This window comes from Taeniopygia guttata, chromosome 7 (assembly GCF_048771995.1).
Source record: "Taeniopygia guttata chromosome 7, bTaeGut7.mat, whole genome shotgun sequence".
In the NCBI taxonomy this organism is placed as follows: domain Eukaryota; kingdom Metazoa; phylum Chordata; class Aves; order Passeriformes; family Estrildidae; genus Taeniopygia; species Taeniopygia guttata.
Window position 1 is genome coordinate 32302838 of NC_133032.1, and position 25592 is coordinate 32328429.

The 25592-nt window shown below is 38.6% G+C and overlaps 1 protein-coding gene across 24 annotated transcripts in view; it reads right to left on the minus strand.

Moving 5' to 3' along the window:
* NCKAP5 (NCK associated protein 5) overlaps positions 1 to 25592 on the minus strand; it is a 414162-nt gene that overhangs the window by 52957 nt on the left and 335613 nt on the right. For 23 of the 24 annotated variants that reach the window (XM_072931702.1, XM_072931703.1, XM_072931701.1 and 20 more), the window contains 3 exons: positions 8617 to 8721; positions 4983 to 5171; positions 677 to 4512 (listed from right to left, as the gene is read on the minus strand). In XM_072931702.1, coding sequence (XP_072787803.1) covers positions 677 to 4512; positions 4983 to 5171; positions 8617 to 8721 — 4130 coding nt within the window. The remainder of the gene's footprint in view (positions 1 to 676; positions 4513 to 4982; positions 5172 to 8616; positions 8722 to 25592) is intronic. The other variant, XM_072931707.1, reaches the window with a different exon arrangement.

Sequence of the window (25592 nt, forward strand, 5' to 3'; positions counted from 1 at the left end):
GCACTGCCCTTCTTCAATCACTCTACTTTCCCATTCCTTTAATGTTTAAAGTAACCTCTCTGTATCTTTCTGTCTCTAGACCTTTGAGTGATAAATGTTTCTAACTAGCCTTGATCAAACCTGTCACTTGCAATTTCAGGTAGTATATCAATTTAGCCTTTCACATGTGATGATTTATTTTATATTTGGGACTGCTGTGGGGCAAACGTGAAAACACAATATGCCCATTGCTAAGTTCTTCTGTGACCAAAGGTTGTGAAAGCTGAAAAGGTAATTAATTCTGACAAGTCACCAAATATATGTTTTCTGGATACAGTACAGGAAGATGGAATACATTAAAACATGTACCTAATTACCCTCTATATTTACACACCATCTGCCTAGATTCTTGATTTCTGGAATAATTTGAATTATCAGCTTGGATGTGACTCGCCAATCTTTAATTTCAAAGACCAATGGTTTGATTAAAGTAACATGAACAAAATTATCATCTCATTGTTGATGGTTTTTTTTTTTTTTTTTTTTTTTCCTATAGAAATTAAAGTCCCAATTGTGCACCTACTGTTTGCTACTGTGCATTCTTAGCACAAAAAGAACATACATTGAACTTCACATCTGGGCAGCTGTAGAGCTACACGGACATCAACACATCCCAAACCGTGTTCTGGAGTTTTACCTGTTTAAAAGCTCTCTCATAAAGCTGTCTTTTGGTGAGTAGGCAGCTGTGGTAGAACCTCTGACTTGTTCACACTCAATCTCACTAGGAGAGTCTTGGGAAGGCATCATGATTTTGCTCTCCATGGCTAAAATGTCACCATTGTCAACTTTCCTGTTAATTTGATTTTCTATTTCACAGTGTTGCTCGGTTTTCTTCTTTTCTTTTCTTCTTTCTAATTTTGCCTGCTTAATTCCGAATCCTGATACTTTTGCATCCTTTTTTTCCACCTTAGTTTTAGGAACATCGGTCTTCCTGCTACTCAGTGCTGGGAGCTTACTCTTTCTGAAGCCAAACCAACTGGCTATAGAAGGCCCAGTCTTTTGTTTCGTCTCCACAGTGGGGGATTTGGTTTGTCCCTGACCCTTTTGCACATTTTCTTGAATGCATAACATGACTTTCTCCTCTATTGTAGGTTGCAGAGATGGTGAGCTCAAAAGATCATTAACCTTCTCCGAGGTTTCTGCTAGTTTTAAAGACATTTGCTGTCTTCGTGACCTTGCTGCTTCCAGTTTATGAGGGCACTTTACTCCATCAAAGCTTTGGAAGGACAAAATTTGTTTGGAAGATACAGTAGCCGAGGCTTCCAACTCCAATTCGGCTGACAGAACACTTTTTTTACCTAGAGCTTCATGCTTAAAACTTTCAGTGCTTTTCTCACTCTGCACAGATAGACTGCGTGCCTCTTTCTGAAAAAATGGTTTGTTTCCATCACATTTTGAAGTGCTGTGAAACTGGTCTACTTTTTGAGATGATCTGAAGGGCAGTTTGCTTGGGCTTCCATGCTGGCTATTACAACTATTCATATTTCCAAGAGAGCCTTGTCTAGGACAAGAATTCTCTGTGGGTTTAGTAGTATATAAAAGAGTCTCTGCTGTCCCAGGAGTAGCCTTGATCTGAAGCCCTTCTGTGGCTGAGTTCTGCCTCGTTAGAGAATTCCCTCTGTCAGAAGTGTTTGTGATAATCTGAGTCCGTACTTTCCCGAGACCTTCAGTCACAGGGGCAGATGGCTTTTCCCCTGTGTGGATGCTGAAACTCTGACTACGAGCTTTCGCTCCGTTCATGCCCAGAGCTGGCTTCAAGTGCGACTTGTTGCCAGAAGAAACAGACCTCTTAACTAATTTGTTTTCTAATCCATCTCCTCTGTCTACCACCAAGTCGCAGCTTTCATGTGAATGAGCTGATGCTGTATCCATACTAAGTCCCACAGCACAATTATTTTTTACTTCAGTATCACACCTGGAGTCTTTAAATTCCACATCAGTTGCACCTTTGGTGGTTGCACGCACCGACTCGCTTTGCTTGTGCTTACTGGAACTCACATTACTTTTGGAAGCTGCATTTATACTGTCTTTTTCCTGCTTCCCTGGAACAGTAGAGCTCTTGCGGAGAAGCTGGGGAGATTTGACAAATAATTTCAGTCCTACAGGGAGACGGGTTTTCATTCCTCTCTCATTAGAGTTTTGAGAGGCGTGTGCAGCATCACCGGCATGAAACAGCGTTGACGGGAAATTGTTTACCTGAGATAGCAAAGGCTCACTTGTGCTCGTTGTGTGACATTGAGGAGTTGTGGGGAGAATGTTTGGCATCTTTTGTAGCTGATCCAACCCACTGTCACTGGAAATATTGTTTTTGCTGGAATAGGTGTCTTGTGAAGGAGTTGCTTCCAGTGACGGACAGCCTAAAGAGAAGGACCTGGCTGTTTGAAAATCTGTGCTGGAATACTCACGGTTCCTGCGGAGACCCACCTGATTAGAGTTTTTTGGGCAGACTTGCTTTGTGGAAACTTTGGAAAGTCCTTGGCATGCACTGTGGGATTGCTGAGATGTGCATTTATTTTGCATAATTCCTTCTGCTTTTTCTTGAAAGTAAGATAATTCAATTTTAGCCCCAGAAGATATATTTTTTGCTTGCATTTCATGACTAGATTGATTATGAAGGCCAGAGTTCACAGTTCCTTTTAATGGAGATGATTTCAGTATATTTTTTGCTGTTTCAGTGGGACCAGCTCCTCCTAACTTTACTGCTAGAGGTGGAGAATTAGCATAATTAGGTCGAATCAACAGGGATGTTGTCCTGCCTGGAGGAAGGGGTGGGGATGGAGACCGGGCTTCTACAGTAGCTAAATCACAATGAAAGTCTCTGGTTGGAGGTTCCCCATAGCTGCTGGGCTCTATAAGGTGCTGAGGCAACAGTGGTGATGCTGGACTCTGACTCTTTGGATACTTTGACCCATCTCCTCTGCCAGGACGTTTCAAGTCAGGCAGGGCATGGGCAGGGGGCTTTGGAACCTGAAATTCAACTTTTGAATCAAAATGACGAGGTGGGCTTTGAGCCTTTTTGAATCTTGAAAGCTTTACAGGTGGCAGAGCAGGTGATTTCTCAAGGGCTGTGGGGCCCAGTGACAGAGCTACAGGTGCCTCCCCACTCTCAGACATCAGAGGTTTTTGGGGAGAAAATTTACTTCTGCTGGGTATTTTAGTTACATTTGGCTTTTGAATGATTCCTGCATGCACAGTGGAGCTTGAATTGGCCTTGTGTGATGGATCACACACTGGCTTCACTAGTTTCTGTCGTGAAGGATTTTGCTGTGTCACCCTTCCACAGCGTGAAGGTTCACCACAGGTCAGGGGGACAGGTGTATTTTTATTCCCTGTATTATCTCCAAGAGTATTTTTCCCAGTTTCATCTTCCTGTCTTTCTGAAGCAGTGTAGTTTCTAGCACTGGGTCCTGGCTGCAAATCAGCTCTTCCCTGAGGTATCAGTTCAGTGTACTCTACACAGGACGTAGTTTGTGGCTGGTTGATTGAAATCTCATTTCTTGTTACAGTGACAACTCCAGTTTGATGTGAGCTGAATTCAATTGGCTCACCATCCTTAGCATCATATATTACCGTAATGCACTCTTCAGAAGAGGTCTTCTTTATAACCTTTTGTTGTTTAATGAAATTACATGGCTTTGGCCTAATGTCTGGGTGAACAGGTATCTGGTTCTCTTCTTTGTCAGTAGATACAAACTGAGAGTTCTCTGTGACTTTGAGCAAGTCAGAGGTCTTCGTATACTTCTCAGGAAAGGGAGCTGCTAATAAATCTGAAGGACTTTTCTCATCACTGCTTTCTATATGCAATTCATCCAAGACTTCATTGTCATCAGTGTCTGAAAGCTGAAAATTAAAGTCCTTCCAGCCCATATTAGAATGGCTTTGATTTAACTCTAACTCAGGCAGCTTTGCTCTGGTGCATGATTTTACTTCTGCCTGAAATCCACTGACAAAACTAGTCAATTTCTCAGGTCTTTCCTTTGAATTAAAAAATGAACTTCTTTCTGGCAAATGTTTCCTGTTAGGATCCCAGTCAAAGAGACTGTCAGAAATGCTATGAGTTAATTTGTTACAATAGGTCCTGCAGTCTTTGCTTGGAACTTCCTGCAGCAACAGTAAGGATGAAGAGTCATCATCTGCATCATCATGGGAATCCGAATCATAAGAGAAAGTTTTGCTGTGTTCAATGCAAACACTTCCCATTTCCACAGGCTTACAGTGAGTCTGTTCATTATGGCCGCCACACTTAATTCCAGGGGAATATATTCCTTCGTTGGAGTTCATGCAATCTTTGTAACCCCATTTTGATATTACTGAAGGTGGTTCAAGTAGTATTTTTTGCTCCTGCAATTTTTTCAGCCCTTCTAAGATATGGTTTTCCTTGATACGAGTTGGAGGTAGATCATCTGCAGGACTTGAGAGGTTGCTTGGGAGTGAAGAACCAATGCTTATTCTTTTATCCCATCTCACGGATGACTGTCAAAAGAAAATAAAAATCACCTGTGTTACTCACAAGTGCTGTCAATAAAAGTGTTACCACTTTGGTAAAGAGGTAGAGGAGTTGCATAAGGGCATTCCATTCCATTCTTTGCTATTTATAGCAAAGTTCTTTTTTTATAAAGGATTTCACAGTGGTGTGAAGGCTGCAGTGCATTAAAAACCTGTAGGAAGAACAATAAGAATGGAAGGATTAAGATAAAGAAGAAGAGCAGTTTGGACTATGAAAGGCAGAATAAATGTCTGAACAAATGAGGAGACTGTAAGTAAGCTGGAGTGATAAAGGAATCACCAAAAAAATTAAATGGGGGGGCAACAGTTTAGTGACAAGTGCTTTCAATATAAAAATGAGAGAAAAGCAAAAAAACCTTCTGAAACAGGCAGCTTTTCAATTAATCTTGTTTCAGATTAACTTAAACTAATACATGACGAAAATTAATTTGATTTACCCTTTTGTTCGTCTTTCCATCATTCCAAGTGTAGGAGGAACCGCTGGAATATTCACTGCAAGCACTTGAGAGGGAGAGTTCACTGCTACTGCAGCTGCTCCGAGGGTACAGGCGGCTGGAGCCTGTCACATTTAATTGACTCTGGCATTTCAAGACAGGTATGCTGGATTTCACATTCTGCTGGCATTCCTAAAATATGAGAAGAAATGGAAATATCTTATGGGGAGAAAATGATCATTTAACTTCCCCTTGATTAAGAATGGCAAAGAAAATGCAACTAAGCCACTTACACCTTCTTCTCATGCAATTTAGCGTTGGGTGAGTTTAATACAGAGAAATAAATTTAGAACTGCTAACAATTGCATTTGTCAGGAGAAAAAAAACCACAATCCTCAATATGTTCTTCTTCAGTCTTGGACTAGCATTCTGCTCTTCTTATTGTAAAGATTATTCTGAGTCTGTTTGAATTATGCTTCACACATAAGCAGCGTGTGCTGGTAAGATACAGAAAACAAAGTTATAAGAATACAAGTACATCTTGACAACTGCATTATAGCCCCACAATGTAACAGATGAGGCTGCACAGCCTGGACAAGGTAAATTAATTTAGTATCCTGAGCGGAATGTCCACTGAGAATGGAATCTCTCCATTACAGTCTAATTTTGGTTTCCTATCTAGTTCAAAGCTTTGTCTAAGAAACTCTCTGACGTAGGACAATCCATCTTCGTGTCGCTCGCAGACAGCTGAAGCCTCTTGCTTATGCAATTTATTGACACTTTATGGCTGCCTTTAGTACTTGTGTAGTTATCGCCCCTTTCCAAATGCAATTTCAGCTGACTGTGACTAAGTGCCAGCTTTGAGGAAGAGAGTAATGAAGAGTAGATAGCACTTTAGGTAAAATATTAAACCTCTGTAGGAGCAGCTAGGATGCCTTTAATTTGTTTTCAAACTAATATTCTTGAGCCTAAGAGCGTTGGAGCTTCTTTAGTGTTAAGTGCTTGCACTATTCTCCAGTTTCCTTACAGAATCAGACATCATTTTAATTACCAGGAATACCAGACATGACTACATGAAAAGAGATTGTAGTGAGGTGGGGGTCAGTCTGTTCTCCCATGCAGAAACTGATAGGACAAGAGGAAACAGCCTCAAGTTGTGCCAGGGGATGTTGAGATTGAATATTAGGAAAAATTCCTTCACTAAAAGAGTTATCCAGCAATGGAGCAGGGAAGTGGTTGAACCATCATCCCCGGAGGCATTTAAAAGCTGTGTAGATGTGGTACCTGGGGATATGGTTTAGTGGTGGGATTGATCTCAAGGGACCTTTCTACCAGTGGTGGGTGAATGGTTGGATTTAATGATCTCAATCATAAAGGTCTTTTCCATCCAGAGTGAATCTATGATTCTGTGCCTTCTTTTCACAAAACTTCCCCTTGGATTTCATTAAGGCAAAATGAAACAATATTTATTGATTTTTGCATGTAGATAGACTTCAAATTAATTTTGCTTCAATTAAGAATTTACACCTAGGAAGAAACAAGAAATCTAAAGTTATTGAGTTCATAAAAAAAATTATCAAGGCTGTGTATGCCCTAGACACAGCTTCTTCATGGAAATCTTTGGAAAAACACTCAGTTTGTAGGCACTTCTCATGCACTGACATGTTTGTTGGCCTTCTGCTAATTTCTTCCACTTATTCCCCCATGTTCCTCCCATTTATTACTACTGGGGTTGAACATTTTTTCAGCTGAATGGGAGAGAGCAGAACTTTTACTGCTGAGGAGTTCATCAGTACAGCTGTTCATCGCTCAGCTGACATCATAATGTTCTGGTTTTGACAAACGTAACTACTGGGCAACTCATTATTCTTTGTCACAGGCAAAACCTATGAATGGGAAAATCATTTAGAGGCACCAAGAGCACATTTCATCTCTGGGAACTATTGGTACATGTTCTCCTAGGAAGTCAAATGGATGCAGGAGGAGCAGGGTTTAAATCCAGTGGCTCTGGGAAGAATACATCTTTCAGTATCACAGGCAGGCTGATGCCTGTGTTTTTGGCTCTGAAGCGGATTTTGTTGTTTTGCTGAGATAAATGAGTCTTTATTTCTGACATTGTGGTTCCCCTGGGAGACCCCCTGCCATCAGCAACCTCAGCTGTGGCAGTGTCACTCCTGGGGAAGGTGACTGCACAGAGGCCAAGGGCAGCAGCTGCTTGTTCTGGCTATTCCTCTGCCTTTTGGCTCTGGCATTGGGAAAACATGTCATGTGGAATTCTGCCCTTTACACTGGGCTGTGTCCCAGCCATCACAGCATGCAAGGGAAGGGTGCCTGCAAATCCTCTCCTGTAAGAATCTCCTGCAGGAGGAAAGAGATCACAGCACAGTGACAAGTATTGCCTCCCTGTCATCTTCAGCTCGTCTGAGAGCCTCTCCAACCTCTCACACTTTGTCTCCTTTGCACCTGAGAGAGGAGAAAGGCATTTGGTCCTACTGCTTCAGCAATGGGAAAAAATGGAGCTATCCAAGCAAAGCAAAAGAACAGTATATTACTGTAATCATCTTTAAGAGAGGAGAAAATGTGCAAAAAATATCATGTCACTCCAGATTATGAAGTAGGGTATCTACTCAGTTTCTAGATAGCATTCAGATCACTTAGGAGAGTGGAATTTTCCCCTTCAATTTGCCTTTATTCTCTAAATTATTCAAGAAAGTACTTTGAATAGCATGTTTATGATGCATTAATTAAATACATTTAACTTGCATATGGGTCTATTAACTGACATGGTGAAATTTTAATTTTTGTAATCATGACTTTTTAGTCATTACCTTTAATGAAATTAAAGTAAAAGGGCTTGAATGTAGTATTACAGTTTAAAAATGCAATTTTCACTAGAAATCAAAGAAAATTGAAATAATCAGACCATTAAAGACACAAAACTCTATATTAGAGCAACTTAACCTGAAGGCTTAATTAAATATAATGCTAAAGGTTGTTAGCATTTTTGTGAATCTTTGAAACAATGCCTTTTCATTAAAGTAGGTATTACAAGGGAGATTACATTTTTGTTGACACTACTATACTTCAAGATCAAAGGCACAAGCAGGTTCAATGTTCTGTTCTTGTACTCTTTGTTTCCCTGTATGTGATTTTTGTTTTTTAAGCTACTTTTCTCTTTGACAATGAAACATGAAAGCCACACTGGCGAACATTTTGCCAAATAAGCACAAAGCTCACCTCATCTGAAAAAAAAATAAAAATGCAGAGCCCATGAATTTTTAAAAGTTCATACATAATATATCATAAAAGTGGGATGAATAATACGGGGCACGGGCTTTAATAAAAAGCTCCTTGACCATTTCTCAGAGATCCTGAGATGTAATCAATACCCAAAAAGGTGTATCGGGGACATTGCTAAGATTTACGCTTTTTTTGCACACAGTGACACTATCTGCTCACTATATCAACCCAGCACACAATATTGAATTTCAGAGAACAGAAGGAAGTAAAAGCATTGTTATCTGCCTCAACAGTGTTTCAATTCAGAGATCAGCTTTATGGCTCTTCCCTGACACCAGACTTCAGAGGAGAAAAGGAGGTTCCAGAGGAGGGGAACAAGGGCAGCACAAACACTCACGAGCATCTGAGCATCAGCACTTCGAGCTTGCACCAGGCTTCGGTTTCGTTCTACTTCTGAAAGCAAATCCCCAGAGGAGAGGTCCAAGATGCGTGAATGGAGTTTCTGGGGGGTGCAGAAGGGAAGGAGCAAAGCAAAGGAGGATTTGTCAGCTATTCAGCAGATCAGCATTTTTAAAATTCCAAACTCTGCTGTTAAATTTCAAGGGAAATGAAGAGCCTCAGGTAAAAGAGGATTTGTTCTAATTTGAAATGTTGCTCTTTGTGCTTACTTTGTCCAAGACTTCCTGTTTGGAGGACAGATCATCCTTCATCCAAAACAAACTCTACTTTTTCTTCTAGTCACTGCTTTGCAACTTATCATTACTTCATACACAACAATAACAAATGAACGAGTCCCACCATTATCCACAGAGTTTGACAGGTTTCAGAAAAAAAGCGTAAAAATGAAGTACAAAATTAACATTTATAAATCAATCAACATGTTAATGTTGTTTTATTTACGAGCTGTTACACCTTGCGTGAATGATTGCAAAAGTGACCTTATTTTTAACCAGCATTGATCTGCTGAAGGCCTCCTCTGCACACATTTTAACTCAAAGTCATTAATGTCATCTGTTAGGAACAATTAATGTGAATAGAAAATAATTGCATCAGGGAACTGGGGACTCAGAGGATTTTGTGCATTAATATTCACATGCTGTTAGATTATATACACAGTTTTTCTCAGTTTTGCTTGGAAGGATGGCTAAGCTTGTGCCTTTCCCTCCATGTTCACCTGTACACCAATTCTAGGGCTTTCAGTCTGCATTAAGCATGGTTTGGTTTAATTGCAGTTTCAATAAAATCCATGATTTATGTGAATGCCTCAGCCAATGACTTCAAAATAAAAAATATCTGCAGTCTTGTTAGTCCTGGACCAACACACCATGTAACAGGCAGTATGGATCTGACTCAGGGTCCATTGAAATCAATGCAAATGGACTAAAAAAATAAAACCCAAGAAATAAGGATTTTGGATCAGGCTCTTTTCACTTTCCCATTAATTCTCCAGTCTTGCAACCTAAGAGACCACATCTACACCCCTCAGCTTGGAGGAACAAATGGTGCAGACCCTGGCAGGTTCTTTGCCGGAGGACTCTGAGGGATACAAACCACGGAGATTTGTCGAGGCTGTGTGAGTGCCCCATCACCCTGTCCATCCGAAAAGACTGGCCAAAGAGGGAAAAAGCATCTGTAGCCAGAAGTGCCTTCACACAGCATTAGCTCTCTGCAGGGCCCTGAAATGCAAGTCACACTGTGTCTTACACCCAGCTACTCCCCAGCCTGCTCTCTGGGTACCCACTGCAGAAATTAATCTGCCAGAGAACAAAGCAGGCAGCCATTCCAACAGCCTCTGTTATCTGCATGCTCTGCTTCAGGCTCCTATTGCAGAAAATCTAGGAAATTTTTCAAAAAACTTCTAATTATGACTTTGGGAGTAATTTCTCAAGAGTTACTTATTCATCCAGGTTTATTAAGGAGGTACTGTCTGCTGCAGAGAGATTATGGAAAATATTTTCAATTATCAATATTCTGTATAAATATGTATTATCCAATATATTGTTGAATAGATTAAATAAAATGCTGCATGCACTCCATATCCAAGATACTTTTCATTACAAATACTAACTGCATCCAGGCTATGTGTTTTTAACATCAGTGATGCCTGGTTATTCAGTGTGCACCTTTCAAAGTTCTACCACTAGTATTACTGTCAGGTGTTTGTTAGAGATTTAAACTCCAGGTAAAATACCTGCCCAAAGTCACAGATTTACTGACTTTGTACATTTGTTTCTCTTGACAATAATTCCAACTGCATCACTGAGCCACCAGATTCCCACTGTTTTCAGAACCAAGAGTCACTAGGGCTATGAACAAGTGGTTTTCAGACTAATTAATTAATTTCTCCAGGGAAACCAGTCACCTGAGACAGTTTAGTGAAAGTTACAAAGTGCTTTGGAGATGGTGACTGGGGACACCTGAGATGGATGAACATTTATAGGTGAAAATGCATTTTCCCAGGAAAAAAGGATCCCAGAAATAGTGCTAAAGGAATTTTACAATTGTAATACTGTCTTCTCATTTTTCCACTTTATTACTTAAATGGGAACATAAAAACATTTCACTAAGGGAAACAAAATATTCCCCTACAACATCATTGAATGAAATGTAGTGTTACTTACAGAATACAGAATGTGTCAGACATAAGAGCAGAGATCAGTAAGAACGAGCAGAAATCAGAGACAATTTTTGACCAGTGATCAATCACAACCAAGCTGGAAACAGCTCAGGGTTCTGGGGGGTCCCTCCCCAGTGGCTCAGTAAACAGAGGGGCTGGGCTGCACAGGGGTCACGCTGTGTTTGAGTCACCTTTGCCCCTGTTAAACTCAGTGACTCTCTAAAACTGCAGTACCAAAGGCAAATCAGCAGACTAAAATGATTAACAAAGAAGGAAAGTGTGTTCTCGAGATGTATAATGTGATTATATTTCTGTATCAAATGAGATCATCACATTGGGAATATTCCTCCCCACACATATGCAAATAAACTAACAGAGGTGGCCAGAACAATGACTAGCATTTACAAACAGCATAATAAAATTTGAGGTCATTAATTAAATATAATCACACAGCACTAAAGCAATTCATCCAATTACAAAAGGAAAGCATAAGAAAAAATCATTCTCTTTCATTTATTTTTCTTTTTCTTTCTCCATTGTCTAATTAAAGAATGGGGAAAACTCTAGCATTTGTTAAAAAAACTCATTAATGATGCATTTAAAATCAAGTAACAGATTGTGCTAACCATGTATCTTCATTCTGATTTCTTTTCAGATACACAAAATGTACTGTGTCCTTTATGGGTATTTTCAGATGACAGTCACATAACTAGATCAAGGAGTTAGTGCTGCCTTGAAAATTGTACAGTATTAAAATCACTGTTGATGCTATTGCGACACCATGAAATGAAAGGCAGGCCACTGCACAGAATGACTTCCATGGAAGAGATCACATCAGTTTAAATGAACACTTCACTATGAAACTGGAGAGTTACAATTATAAATCCAAGCTATCTGCCCCATTTGTTGGTTCCCTATATAATGATAAGGGGAAAATGAGCAATACTGGAGGTGCTGGGGAGCACCTGGACCCCTCTGGAAGCAGAAATGCACCAGGATCACTGGGCTGCAGAGCTGAAAATCCATGTGGAACTGAATACAGCATGGACTGGGCCAACTTCCTTGGAAATAACCCTGTACTGAGTACCACAGGGCAGGTTGGACTAAAATGTTTGTCACATCTTAGCTTGACTGGATCCACCTCTCTCCAGAAAGGGAGTGCTGAGAGGCCAGGGCAGAACAGAGGGGACTTCTCTGCAGATGCCTGTGACCAGCAGCAGAAAAGCTCCTCCTTCACCTGTGAGATTGATGCAGAAAAGACAGTGCCCTTTGTGGTTCAATGCCAAGATTAACTCCTGTAACCCACATGAAAAATAAAAACAAAGTAATTGATAATTTAGGTGGAAACCTATTATATCAAGTGCAATAGGAAATACAATTATCTGGCAGGCAGATACCCAATCCATCAACCAGCAGGCCAGTTCCCCTCCCCCAGCAGCATCCTTATGAAGGCTTTCTAGGAAGATAAAAGAAAGCTACTACCTGCTGGCACAAGGCAATATTACAGAGACTCCCCTAACCATTGTGTCTCTTGACTCCAGCTCTGCAGAATATCCATCAGTTCCCATCTCCTTCTTGAACATCTAACAGTCTGCAGCGTTGCCAGAACAATTTTCAATTAATTATGCCAACGAGTACACAGCTCTCCAATATTGGATGAGTTAATTGCTATTAAATCAATTGGCTTTGCTTTTCTCACATGAGCCAAAGTCTATCATTCACAATATTCTCTCTCTAGATACCAAGGAAACATTTTCATCCTGCTGCTCCATGCCAGAGCTGTAAATGTTTGTTTGGTGTGTGTGGCCCTCTCCTGTCTATGCTGTTTTTCAGGGCATCACAAACCTGAGCAGGCACATTCTGGCCTGCTTCCCTCTGCAGCCCAGCCACTGAAATTGGGCTGGCAGGGAAAAGCTTCACATTTCCATTTCATCATAAAGGCAGTAGGCCACAGAAGGAAAAAATATTATTAGGCAAAATATTTATATATTATTAGTTTATGTAGAAGCATAATCTTTCATTAAGCAAAACCTTGATTTTTGTAGTCCTTAGATACATTTCAGAGGGGAGGTTCAGCTGGAGATGAGAACATCCTTCACCCATCCCACCAAAAGTTACCCCCAGTAGAACATGCACTGTTCAAAAAATGAAGTGCGAACTACTCATCTGCTAAATATTCTGGAATTAAGGAGAAAATGAAATATAGCTAAGGAAAAAATAATAATAAAACCTCCAAAAGTAGAAAATCAACTTTGCCTTTAGACAAATAAGACTTTGGAATATATATTCTTTGGACATATGGAAATTCTGCCTTCTAAAGAGAGTAGAACACATGGTTGTAAACAAAACCAAGCCAAATATGAAGCAAAAGTGAAAGCTGCAAGAAGATACTTCCAATTTTTTAATTCTAATAATCACCAACATAGGAAATATACTTGCAACTGCACACTGTGTACACACAGAAATGCCTGATGTGTTATTGTATATAATTGATATCCCAAAACCAAAAGTATAATAATTATTTCCAGCTCTGGAAGTTATATATTTAATAGAAAATTCAGAATTATCTCCTACAATTCACTTCCTCTAAGCAGAACTCCATGGCTAACACTGCTTAGTAAATGAAAACCAGGTCTAGTGAGTGGTATCCTTGTCTGAGGCAGGGAGTTTCGAAAGAGATGAGCTTTTAGGTAACTTCCAATGCAAACTAGTCCACAATTCTATGAAAATTATTCTTTCCCTTAATGTTGGGCCATTTTTATCCATTTACAGGATTGGGGCTAAAACTGGAGTGAAAAACTAACACCTTTTGACTGCTTAAAATACTTCTCCATAATACAAAGTAATTAGGCGTGCATCACTTAGACCTCTAAAAGCTATAAATAAAGCTCTGCACAGGCAGGAACATCCAACTGCTGATTGTAAAGCCAATGCAACACATTAAACTAGTTTTTATATTTCTCTGTTGCTACAGGGTTATTGTTGTTCCAAGGTACTTTTGGTGGGAGGAAAGGGTTAACACACAGTAGGTGAGCCCCAAGATAACTCCTACAGTGCTCTGGCCAAACAGTTGGAGACTTTTATTGATCCTACCTCAGTCTTTAAAATACAGGAAACAATCACAAACATGCAATATTGCTCAGTGGTGATAGGAGGATGTGCTGTGCATAAGTGAATATTAAAGGATTAACTTTAAAATGCATTTCAGTAAGCTAAATGAGTTCTTAGTACAAAAAAAAAAAAAAAAAAAAAAAAAAAAGAGGAAGTTTTCAGCTAGTCCTTAAATTTTAAGTGAATCTAAATTCACTGTGTGAATCTAAATTTTCCATTAATCTAATAAAACTACTTCCATGGAAGTTCTAATTTGGTATTTTCCATCTGTTTTTGTTGTTTTCCCCTCCTACTAAGCACAGTTTTCTAAAAAATCTTTACAGAAGATGCTAGACTTCAAATCCAACTCCAGAATTAGCAGGGGTTTGTTAGTTTGCTGGCAAATCCTCTGGGTGAGTTTATTGAGACTAAGGCAACATCCAAGACAAAGTACAATGATATGATACTAGAAACATTTGTATGAAAGATTAGGGTGCTAAGACAACATCAGAAAATTCTGCTAACAAGCACAGAAGGTAAAACAAAGTTTGATTTGTCTGCAGAGTTTCCAAGCTTGCAGCTCTCCATTACTATTGAGAGATCCAGAGATGGCAAAATTCAGTGAATTAGACCCAAAGTAACTCCAAAGGCTGGAAACTTATATTCTAGAGTATAAATTGGAAGCTATTAAGCAAGCATTTGATGTATAAACACAAATAGCATAATCCCTCTGTATTCTTCAGAGAGTTGACAACATTAATGTAAGGCTAAAATTACTCCTGTTCCAAATCCTTAGTTTTATTAATTTTTATAAACTGCTTTAAATAAAAGTTACATTAAAAGACACAAAATAATCCCCTCTGATCCCAGTTTTCATTTTATATGTCTATCACTGTTTTTAAGTTCTGAGATTCAAAGTACTAGTTCTCATTTTAATGGCACTATGGTAGGAGTGTGTAAATATTGCAGTAATATGAAAATGAGCTAATTTAATTTCTTAGGAAAATGCATGTATAAAGTTCCCTGTGGTTTGTAATTACTGTAAAGTCAACAGTTTACATCAATGACTCAGTAATCAGCTACTCAGAACGTGAATAATTAATGAAAAAATGTTTTCAACGAGCTTGCAAATGGAAGACTCCTTGGAGTATGGTGAAGCAGCCATGCTGTGAGAACAGTGCTGTGCAGGAGATGAGTCTTTTATTAAGTACATATTTGTATTTTGTCTCTTATTTTTCTAAATATCTTCCCATTGATTTAACGCTACTCAATTCCACTGTGCTAAATGAGGGGTAGGCACTGTGAATTATGGCAACACCAAAGAGTGAAGGACACATTCTGCACATCCTGACACCTGCTGTTGTTACACTGTCCGAAAACAAAACCATTTTGTTTTTAACACTTCAGCATTGCTAGAAAGAACAACTTTATACTGAATTTATACTTTGTATTCAGAAACAACTTTATATTGAATTCCTGCAACAGTGAAGAACTATACCATTAATCTTTTCTGGCATGTCCTACACATGCTATCTATGCCTGAGCAGTAAAAAGGTGGGCTGGCTTTTATTATTTCACTGTATTTAAGAAATACTGTAATATAAAAACACAGGAGAAAGGTCTTCTGCAACAGTCTTTGCATTATCAATCCTTATATGATTAAAAGATCCTCACTAATTTCAACATGCTGCTAAATTGCTCATACAATGACAGCCAGTGACATTCCTGGTAGCACAACATAAAATTGGTCATTGCCTTTGTGATTCCTACAGTTTAAAATCCATTTTCACATTCACTTTCTGACTATGCCCCAAAATAATCTAAAGGAATTAGGCAGACCTCAGTGAGATCTTCTTATTGACATTTATGTTGATCAATGTTGGCTCTACCAGAATTGGAATCTACAGATCAATTCCCTTATTAGATTCGTTCTCAGTGCTGCCATGATCATTTTATCACAGAAGCTGCTGCCATCAGATGCTGCTTTATCACTTTATAATGGGATAAGCTGAAGCTTTCCTCTGGCATACAGCTGGAAATGATAACTGTCTGAAGTCTAAATAGTTCTTTCACAGATTTTCAAAAATATCCTTATTAATGCATAGGTCTGTTTTAAAAACGATTTTCAACTGAATTTACCTAGGCAGCAATAACTTTTGTCCACAAGAAAATTCCAGATCTCAAGGTGTTAAACAAACCCCAGTGCTAACACTGGAGACTGTCTTATTAATCACTTCTTGCTGAGCCTACGAGCCAGATGACAGAAGAAAAGAGGCTCAGAATGAAGATATGACAGGAAAATAAAAATGGTCTCAGGAACAGTAGGAGTTTGATATGGACACAGAAACACACGTGCAAACACTCAAAAATAGCACATACAATACATCCACAAGGTTTGTCATAAGTGCTTTATCAGGTTTTGAAAATATGCAGGGACATGATATTTTTAGTGAGAGTGGCATTACAGCCCCTGTTGAGAGAGGAGTTCATCACATTAATTTAAATCTCCGATAAAATAAATTAGCTTTTTCATTGCCAGGTTGAACTACAGGGCCATGATTGTTATGTATTGCTACAATCTAAGTCTTAATGGCATTTTAGCCCTGTGGTGGTCAAACAGAAACCATTTCAAACCTTCTAAAGGCTATTAAAACATGTGCAGATGTCTGGAAAATTAATACTATTATCTAACACTAATCTTTTGCCTGTAGGAGGAGAAGGAGAGAGAAGGCTCAGGGAAGATGTTTTAGATCAATACATGGCAACCCAGGAGGGCAAGCTCCGTTTCACAGGGAAGTTCATTGGCTGTGAACAGGGGATTCAAGTGGACAGATTCATCCTTATTTGGATTTCACTGAAATCATTCATTTACTCAAAAAAGAAAAAAAAAACAAACCAAAACAACTTAAGAGAGATGGGCATTGTTTTTACAGTCCTTCCTCACTGCTGCTTCCTAAGCTTCAGTAATCTAGGCACTGGAAAGGTTCATTCATTTAAATGACAAGAGCCCCAGTTTGTCAAGGTTAATGTTGAACAAGCCATATTCTCCTTGCCTCAGTATTATGCATTAAAAAGTTACTCCATTCCTCCACCCTCTTCTTTTTGTGTGTGTAATACTGTTGAAATGTCATGTGGATTGAAAGGAGTTTAAAAGTAGGAGAGTCTTAAGAAATACTTTTATTGTTAGTTTAAGGCTTTTACATACATATTTTTCTCTCCAACTCTAATGCATTGTTTTTGTCTCTGACAGATAAGAAGAGACTTTTTCTTGAATACCTGGATACAAGGTACTTGATTCTATTCCTTTTCCTCAAAGCACTTACTTAAAAGTATGATTTAGAAAGAATAAGTGAGTAGATTCCCAGCTGGTAGGAATTATTTGCTTCACTGCTCCTACTGAAATGAAATTAATTTCTGCCAGGACAGGAATTACTCCATGGGCTTCCCAAATTTCTACAGCTTTCCAGAAATAAAGCTTATAGATAGTAATAAGTGCTCATTTCCAGTGGTATTTGATTCTTGAAAGTCCCAAATCTGACCACAAGACCTCTAGATGGCAACTTCCAAGTTCTTCAAGTTTTATCCCGATACACCAAAATTTCAGGGCTTGTGTAGGACACAGCACAACAAGCAGCTCAAACCTTGGCTGTAGCCTTCTGGAATTCCACCAGCCTACTTTGGAGCCATGAGAAACCTTGGAATGATCTCAGCATTGGGTTGGCCATGCAGGCCAAGTAAGGCTGAAGCCTGGGTGAGGAGGAAGAGCTGGGGCTGGTACCAGCAAGGAGGATGCACGGATGGCCTGGGGACACAGCCCTGCACTGCCCATGCTCATCTGCACAGCAGGAACACCAGGAGATGGAGAGTTACCAGTCACAGCTCCTGGCCAAGCTGTGCTCCTGGAAGGAAAGGCACCGTACCCTCCAAGAATTATTTAGGACCTGAACTGGCTGTGGGAGGGATGGGGCTAAGCCTGACATGGGATAGAATGGAAAAATCCCATCTCCCACCCTGCAGCCAGAGGCAGCCTGGCCCAGGTTGGGAGTTTTACCTCTAGCTCAGGTGGCTGAGAGCTGCAAACCCTCTCAGCAGCTGTCTCTGCTCGGAAGAAGCTGTGCCAGCCAACTCCTGATGAGGAACCTGGGCCCTTGTGAATTGACCCTTTTCTCACTGTGGATAAAAGCAGGGCTTAGGGAGGTATTATACAGGAATTTCTGAAGGGATCAGCTCCCATTTTGGCAATAGCCAGACTTTTAGAAGAGCTCAACACAATGCCTGAGCACTTAAAAGTCTGGTCCCATGTGAATGAAGGACCTGAAGACCTAAATGAAAGGTTAAATCCATTTGTTATTCCCCCAGGAACAAGTACCAGGTGAAGACTGGTGACAGGACAGAGAGTACCCATATTTCTAATTATTGTCAAGATCTCCTAGGGATCATTTAGTCAAATAAATCTAAGTGAGCCTCTAAAACACAATGCTAATCTCTGATTCATGCTCACACTTGCAGCATCTATATTTCACAATAATTGTGCCTAGATCTGTGTCTGTGCCTGCATCTACTGTACAGGAAAAGCACACAAGGCTTATTTAGAGAAAAACAGTTAATAGTAAATAGCAGAAACTTAAGAAAAATGATTGAGCATTTCTACTTTTAAAATATAACTGAATGTAAAAATTTAGGATCAAAACACTACGAAATTAAGTAGCTCATTTCTGAAGTTGTATCCCAGAAAGATGAGCTGAAGAGTGGGAGTATATTTGAGATTTTTAAAGCACTGCTATTATTCATGATGCCATTACTTTGGCAGTCTGTTTTCCATACTTCTAATGCAGTAAGATGGAGTTTAATTCATAATGTGGAAGATGCCCTTGTGATGCACACAGGACACAGACAAATCAGTGCCCCTTCCTGCACCCAGACATCGCTTGGTGACTAATGGAACACAGCCTGCCCACATCTAGAGAAAGAAAGGAGCAGGGATGCAGTTTAAAGATGCTAAAAATACAGAAAAACTCCAGGCTGTCAATATCACATTGTTAAAGATTTAATGGCAAAGGTAACTTTTCCTTTCAGGTCGTCCTTATCAAGAGAGATTACAGATGGTAATTTAAGAGTTAAGGCACTAATGGACTCTTCAGTTTCACTGAGCACCTCGTGCTGATTTTATCTCACAATACAGTATTTCACATTCTCAGCGAATCAACAGAGATTTAGTCAATAGTGCCACGGCCTTTGGATGAGAATTTGAATCTTTCCAGTATCCAAACTATCATTAAAGAAGATAGGTCATTTGGGAAACAAAGGAGAGCATTAGTAAAATTCAATACTAAAAGATGGGGTTGGTTCCTTAGGTGTTTTATGATTCATTATGAGTAACATTTTATTCCAATTATCATTTTCTATCTAATTATCTAATTCTTCTACATTATCTATCTATCTTCTACATTATCTTCTAGAATTATCTAATTCTACAGATACATTCAGTATCTGTAAGAATATACAAAAATATAAAGTATATAAGAGGAAAATTTTTTTTCCATAACAGATGGCAACAGAAAATACCTATTGAGTAACCTTATGTGCTTCAACCCACTTAGCATAATGTTAGTTTGTTTCATTTGATGGAATGTGTAATTTTACATTACTAGCAATTCACACTGGCCTGATATAATCTGAACAGTTTAAATGTTATGAAGCAGAGCACTTATTGGCACACCTACTTCTCAGTAAAAAGAGCCATGATTCTGTATTGCTTCACCTCTTCAAAGTGCCACTGCACTTAAATAACAGTAACAAAACCACAGTAATAGAGTAAAATATAAATGAGGTTTTATATGAATTGAGTGTAATAAAAGATGAAATTAATCCTTTATCTATTATTTGTTTCATATACGCTTTTGCACAGTTATCCTTTCTTTACATCTGAAAGTTTTAAGAAAATAAAAATGAACTACATACTTAGCTCCATTAGCACAATAAAAAGAAAATCATAGATCTGTAATAATAAAGGTTATAATTCTGTAGTGCTTTAGAATTTCAATAGATTCCCACTTTACCCCAAGACAGAGCCCTTTAAATCTTTGAATTAATTTTATACATTCTTTTTGTATTCCATTTGAGAGTTACAGAGTGTGAAATATGCACCATGATGAGAAAACAATTACCCTGCACACCTGTTGTTCGAGCACACTGCATTTAAGCAGTATTTGCAGAGGCTACTATTTTATTCCACTGTGAAATCCAAAAGGAAGGAGGCTTTAAAAGCTGACCTGATGATATGAACTTGCACTTTTATATGTAATATGTGGCTTGTAGGTACCAAGTGTATATCACATACTGTGATCACACTGATATCACACAGTATGTATCACATGCTAAACAAATCCATGCTAAGTTTTGCTGTCAGAATGTCCATGATAAAATTTTTTTCCATTTAGAAAGGAAATCTAAATGAGTGACTCTTGGCTTAAATGTAACTATATATTAAAATAAATAAATTGCAAACTGCAAACACAGACATATATCAGACAACACACAGATGTGTTGGTCACACAGAATAGAAATACATGAGTAACTCAGAGTTTTCACTAAGTCCACAACCAGTCTCTAAGCAGCCTCTGTACTTACACTTGACCATTTATGCAGGGATTCACATGGAAAGTTGCTGATAAATCTTGTTAGTATATTCAACAAACAGAACAGGCTGAAAGAGCAGCCACAATTTAAGTATTACTGTAGGTAAATATAACTGCATGGAATAAGAAAGCATGTCTTTTTAATGTTTATTAAGAGTGAAGCACAGGACAGGTTTGGAAAGGAATACATAAATATTCTTTCCTATGGTGGAATTCCTTCTTTTTTAAAATTTATTCCCATATGGAATACACAGAATAAAGGAAAAAACATGAACAATATTTTCGTACTTAATTACTCTGTCCACACACTTGCTTAGGGGTTCAAATGCCATATTGGATTCCTGCCATCATGTGGCTCATCACTGACAATAAAAATCTATGCATAGAATAAAGAAAAATTGTTGGCTCAGTCAGTGTCAGTTGCTTATTTTTCTTTGTCTAAAAATTGGCAGTAAAATCTCACTTTTGTTGTCCAGGCCTGTCACATCAGTACAGCCCCACCATTCTCTTGACACGTGCTTACCCTGAAATACTCTCTTTGCTCTTGAATAATGCCTTTATGTGTCTTCAAAACTTAAAAAATATTGCTCTCCTCAGTCAAAATCCTTCATAAATACTTCACCAAGGATCACTTTTAGCTTTCCTGAATATTATTTGCTCATTTGATGTGCTGGTTTTGCTATAGCTGTAGCAATTTATTTTTATCAGGATAATGGAAATGGCTCATTTTTAGATTCGGTAGCTGAAATTTATTTATTTAAAATTGTATCACAGAATGTCACGTTTGTGTTGACATGGAAAACCTTTCACTGGTTTTCTGTGGAACCTCTCCAGGCTAGTTAAAATACTTGGACAGAGGAACGCTGAGCAGCTGGGGGTAATTTTCTCTTAAATGCATTATCATTCTCATCAGATCTACATCCCCTGGGAGCTTAAGTTAATGTTTTGATTTTGTTTGAGAGAAAATTGGTAAGAACTGAATTGCTGAAGTAAGGGACAACAGTCTGACAAGAAGGTAAATCACCAAAACACAAATTAGTGATGGAGCAGGCCTATCAGGTGGGTTGATCTAATTTCCTCATACTAAAATACTGCTCTCCACTGACCCTCTCACTGTGCTTTGCTTTAGTCTGATCTGTTGGGAGGGATCTTGCCCTACCTCATCTCTAACAAACATTTTTGTGTTCTTTTATCAGCCTAGCCCTCTGGGAGCTCCTTCCAGGGTTGGCTGCACATCAGATACACCACCAAATTCTTTCATTGTGCTGCTGCTGTGCATTCAAAACTAGAAATCATATGGCTTAGGGAGATTGGATCAAGTTTCTCCAGAAGGGGAATGTTTCTTTTCCTTCCCTCATCACTGACTTTTTGGTCACCCATTTATCTAACCAATCGGCTCTCCTAAATATTTTATCTCTGTAATATTTCTTCAGCATATATTTGGAGCTGAAAACAAGGCAAGTAATAAATATGGTTTATAATGTATTATTACATGTTGATGATTTCAGCTGAGATGAAATACAGACTTTCAAAGTTTTGTAGTTCAGTCTTCTCAGATATTATTGGTGAGTGAGGACATGGAACAAATAGTAAGTAGATTACAATTTACTGAGATAATGCAAGATTGGAAATAATGACATCACCATCCTCACATGAAGAATGTTCTTCAACTTGTTCTTTAAATTCTCAAAAAACTTGAGTGTCCCATACTAGATCAGTGTCTTGATTCCTGATATACAGAAGCATTCTTACCATTTCTCATGGCTGCAAGGTTGATGGCTCATGAAGATCCTGGGGCAGGATCTTCATGACTTTAACTGTGCACTTTGGTAGCTTTGACCTGGAAGAATTAATCCAGCAGGGCAACGGCCTGAAATCTTTTGAGAACCATAAATAGAGTAAAATCCACTCTTACACCTCTTAAAAGGGGTTCTGCTAGCAATGTAATTCTTGGATAAAGGTTAATGTACTAGTTTAAACTTAATATATCTCAAACATGCTTTACATTTATGTGATCACCTTCTCTGTTGATACAGCCCTGGAGATTGTCTTAACTTGCAAGCAGTATTAAATTACTGCTGAAGAAATTAGCAGATCTGGAAATAATTTCTCCTTCAAGCCACCAGTCCCGATTTCTGAGTAAGGAAATATTCACTACAGATGCTGCCATAACTTATTTATGTTGATATGTTTACAGAGGAGAAAAGGACAGAGTTTGTTCTGAAGCTGGAACTTTCCTGAAGATTTGCAGAAAAGAGTGCTCTGACAATCTGATGGATACAGAGGAATAAATGTGAAATAAGCAAATAAGCAGGTCAGCTGCAGGACTTTCACAACTTTAAAAACAATTTGCTGATTTGGTATCAAGTCTGCCTGCTCCCTCGAGAGCCTGCAGGCACCTGACTTCTGTGAGAAAGAAATTCTACTGCTACCCAGCATATAACAATCCACTTACTGAAATGTACCTTGGAATGCTGACAAACTGTTCCCTAACAGTGTGTGACCATCTTTAGCTTTCATTTCAAACCCATTTAAAACACCTGCTCTCCGAAACACTTAAATATCACACAGATCTCATTGCTCTAAAGCAATGCAACTTCACTTTTAACCTCCTGCCTTCACACTTCATCATGCCCAAGGATGTCTGCACCAGAGGTCAGGCTCTGAGCCCAGACATTCCATCTCCCTTTGGCAGGTCTTAGGGCAATTAAGTGCCCTCTTCTTCTTCCCATATATAATAATGTCGTTGGTGCAATTTACCCCTTCCTGCTAAGCTGTGCAAGGTTCCATCACAGCCTGTACAGCCACACTCTGTCTTGTACATCAGGGCAGAGCTGTCAGGTTATTAAAAGGGCTCATACCAATGCAGTCATCACAAAGTAATTATTATTTACCTTGACCACTGGAGAATTCAACACTCTGTGCTGTAGAATTTTAGGCAAAATTTTAGGTGTAAAATTAAACAGTGTGGATGGTCCATGAGTAATAAATATAAGTAATTCAGCCAGAGAAACACAACGAGAAAATAAATGCTTCAGGAGATCTCCCTGCTTGCTTTTGGGTTTGATAAAGTAGAATTTTTATGATGGAAATAAAATGGCAATGAAAATACAGTTTAAGATCAGGGATACTGTAAATCTTATGATTAGAAATATTATCTTATACTTTCCCAACTATGAAAATTTTATTACTTATTTAATCAAATAAATCAACTCAATAAATTTTGCTACTTGCCACTTTTTCATCCCTTTCCACTGAAAAATCCTGCATGGTTTATAAAAAAACCCTGTGACAACAACTTTCTGTGTGAAAAGTGAAAGCAAGACTTCTCCCATGGGAACAATTCATCTATCAAACATCTTGAATTTATGTAAACAGAGCTGTATGATATCAAAAATTTTTAAAAAGAGATCTTTATAAGAAGGCAACCCCTGATCCCTGTCTTATTCCTTTCAGCATCCTCCTGTTTATCACTTCCACAGATTTCTCTCCTCACTTCTAATTGGTTTTCCTCTACTCAGTTTTAAATCTCTGAGTATTATCCCCAGCTCTTTGTCCCACTTGCAGATGAAGTACAAGGTGGGTCACTAAAATAGAGTTCCTGGTTTTCCTACCCAATCCCTCTTGCTATGACAGGCAGAATTTAATATCTTTTTAGCAACCACATTAACAGAGGAAAATGAAGGCTGCTTAGGCAGAATCTGCTCTTTTGTGCTAGGTTTTAACTTAACTATTGCTCTTTCTCAGATGGTGCTGACACAAAACACTTTTCCAAGGATTCATCATTTTAAAAAAAGCTGTTTCAGAGATATTTCCTGAGTATTATAAAATAAAAATAATGAAAAAAGGTAATCAGCCTTCTCCTTATTTATCTATTCCAGTACTGCCTCTGTAAATCACACACTTCAGCTCCAAAGAATGTCCCCAGAAAGACAGGGTAGCTCTTAAAACTCTCTACAGTATCAGAGGTGAAGAGAAAAAAGCCTGAATTATCTTTTTAGCCTCCTAAAATTTTGCATCAGAGACTGCATTACTTATCTTTTCATGACAGGAGTGGCACAGATGCTGTGACACTCCCTGCAGGCAGTAAGCACACAAAAATTCCTTGTAGCAGGGAACTTACTGGCAACACACACAATCACAAACTCAACACACACCGCCTCAAAAACACTTTTAGGCCCTTCAACTTTATAAGCACTTACACTTTATGTAAATGCATGAAAAAGTAACACTTTTAACACCTTTTCTATAGTGAAGGATTCCTGAGGCAGTCATGGAAACTGTACTATGTGAATTTAATTATCTTTTTAATTGGTAGCAAAATGAATGTTTCTTTTGAACTGTGTGAGAAGCATGAGCAAAACCAACACAGTGCAAGTGGTGTGGTGTGAAAGCCAAATTTAAACCACTTGTACCAATCCATTCACTGGAAAAAAATGGGAATGATCTGATATCTAAGACACATCAATCATGTATTATCTGCTTGCAATCATACACACAATAACCTAGGGCAATGGTGAAATTTACACTTGCCTTTAAATTTTGTTTAAAAAAAAAAAGAAATCGACATTTCTCTTGAAATTTGAGAAGTCAAAATGTTTACAGTTTAAAAATAAGCTTGCTCTGTAATACAAGAGCCTCCTCACATCAAATATAGAATAATTTTATGGTAATATAAAATGAAATCACAGAGGCTGATATGCAGAAAAACTAGCTAACATTCCTTATTTTTAGCTTCTGCCCTCTACCATGGCATTCTTCAAAATGTGTAGTTCTACTGAGTGTGGCTACTCCTAGGATGAGACCAGCATTAAATAAAACTGAACTGTATTGTATCAGAGAGTACATAAAAGGGAAAACACCCCATGCCCCCACCCCCAGTTAGCAGAATTTGCCCATTCCCTTGACTGGGGTCATGATCAAACAGGAATGTCCTTAAGCACATATTTATAACTTTTCTGCAGAGTGACACATTTAAACCAATATTTACCTCCTGCTCTAAATCTGGGCTGTGTGCACTTCCAAGAA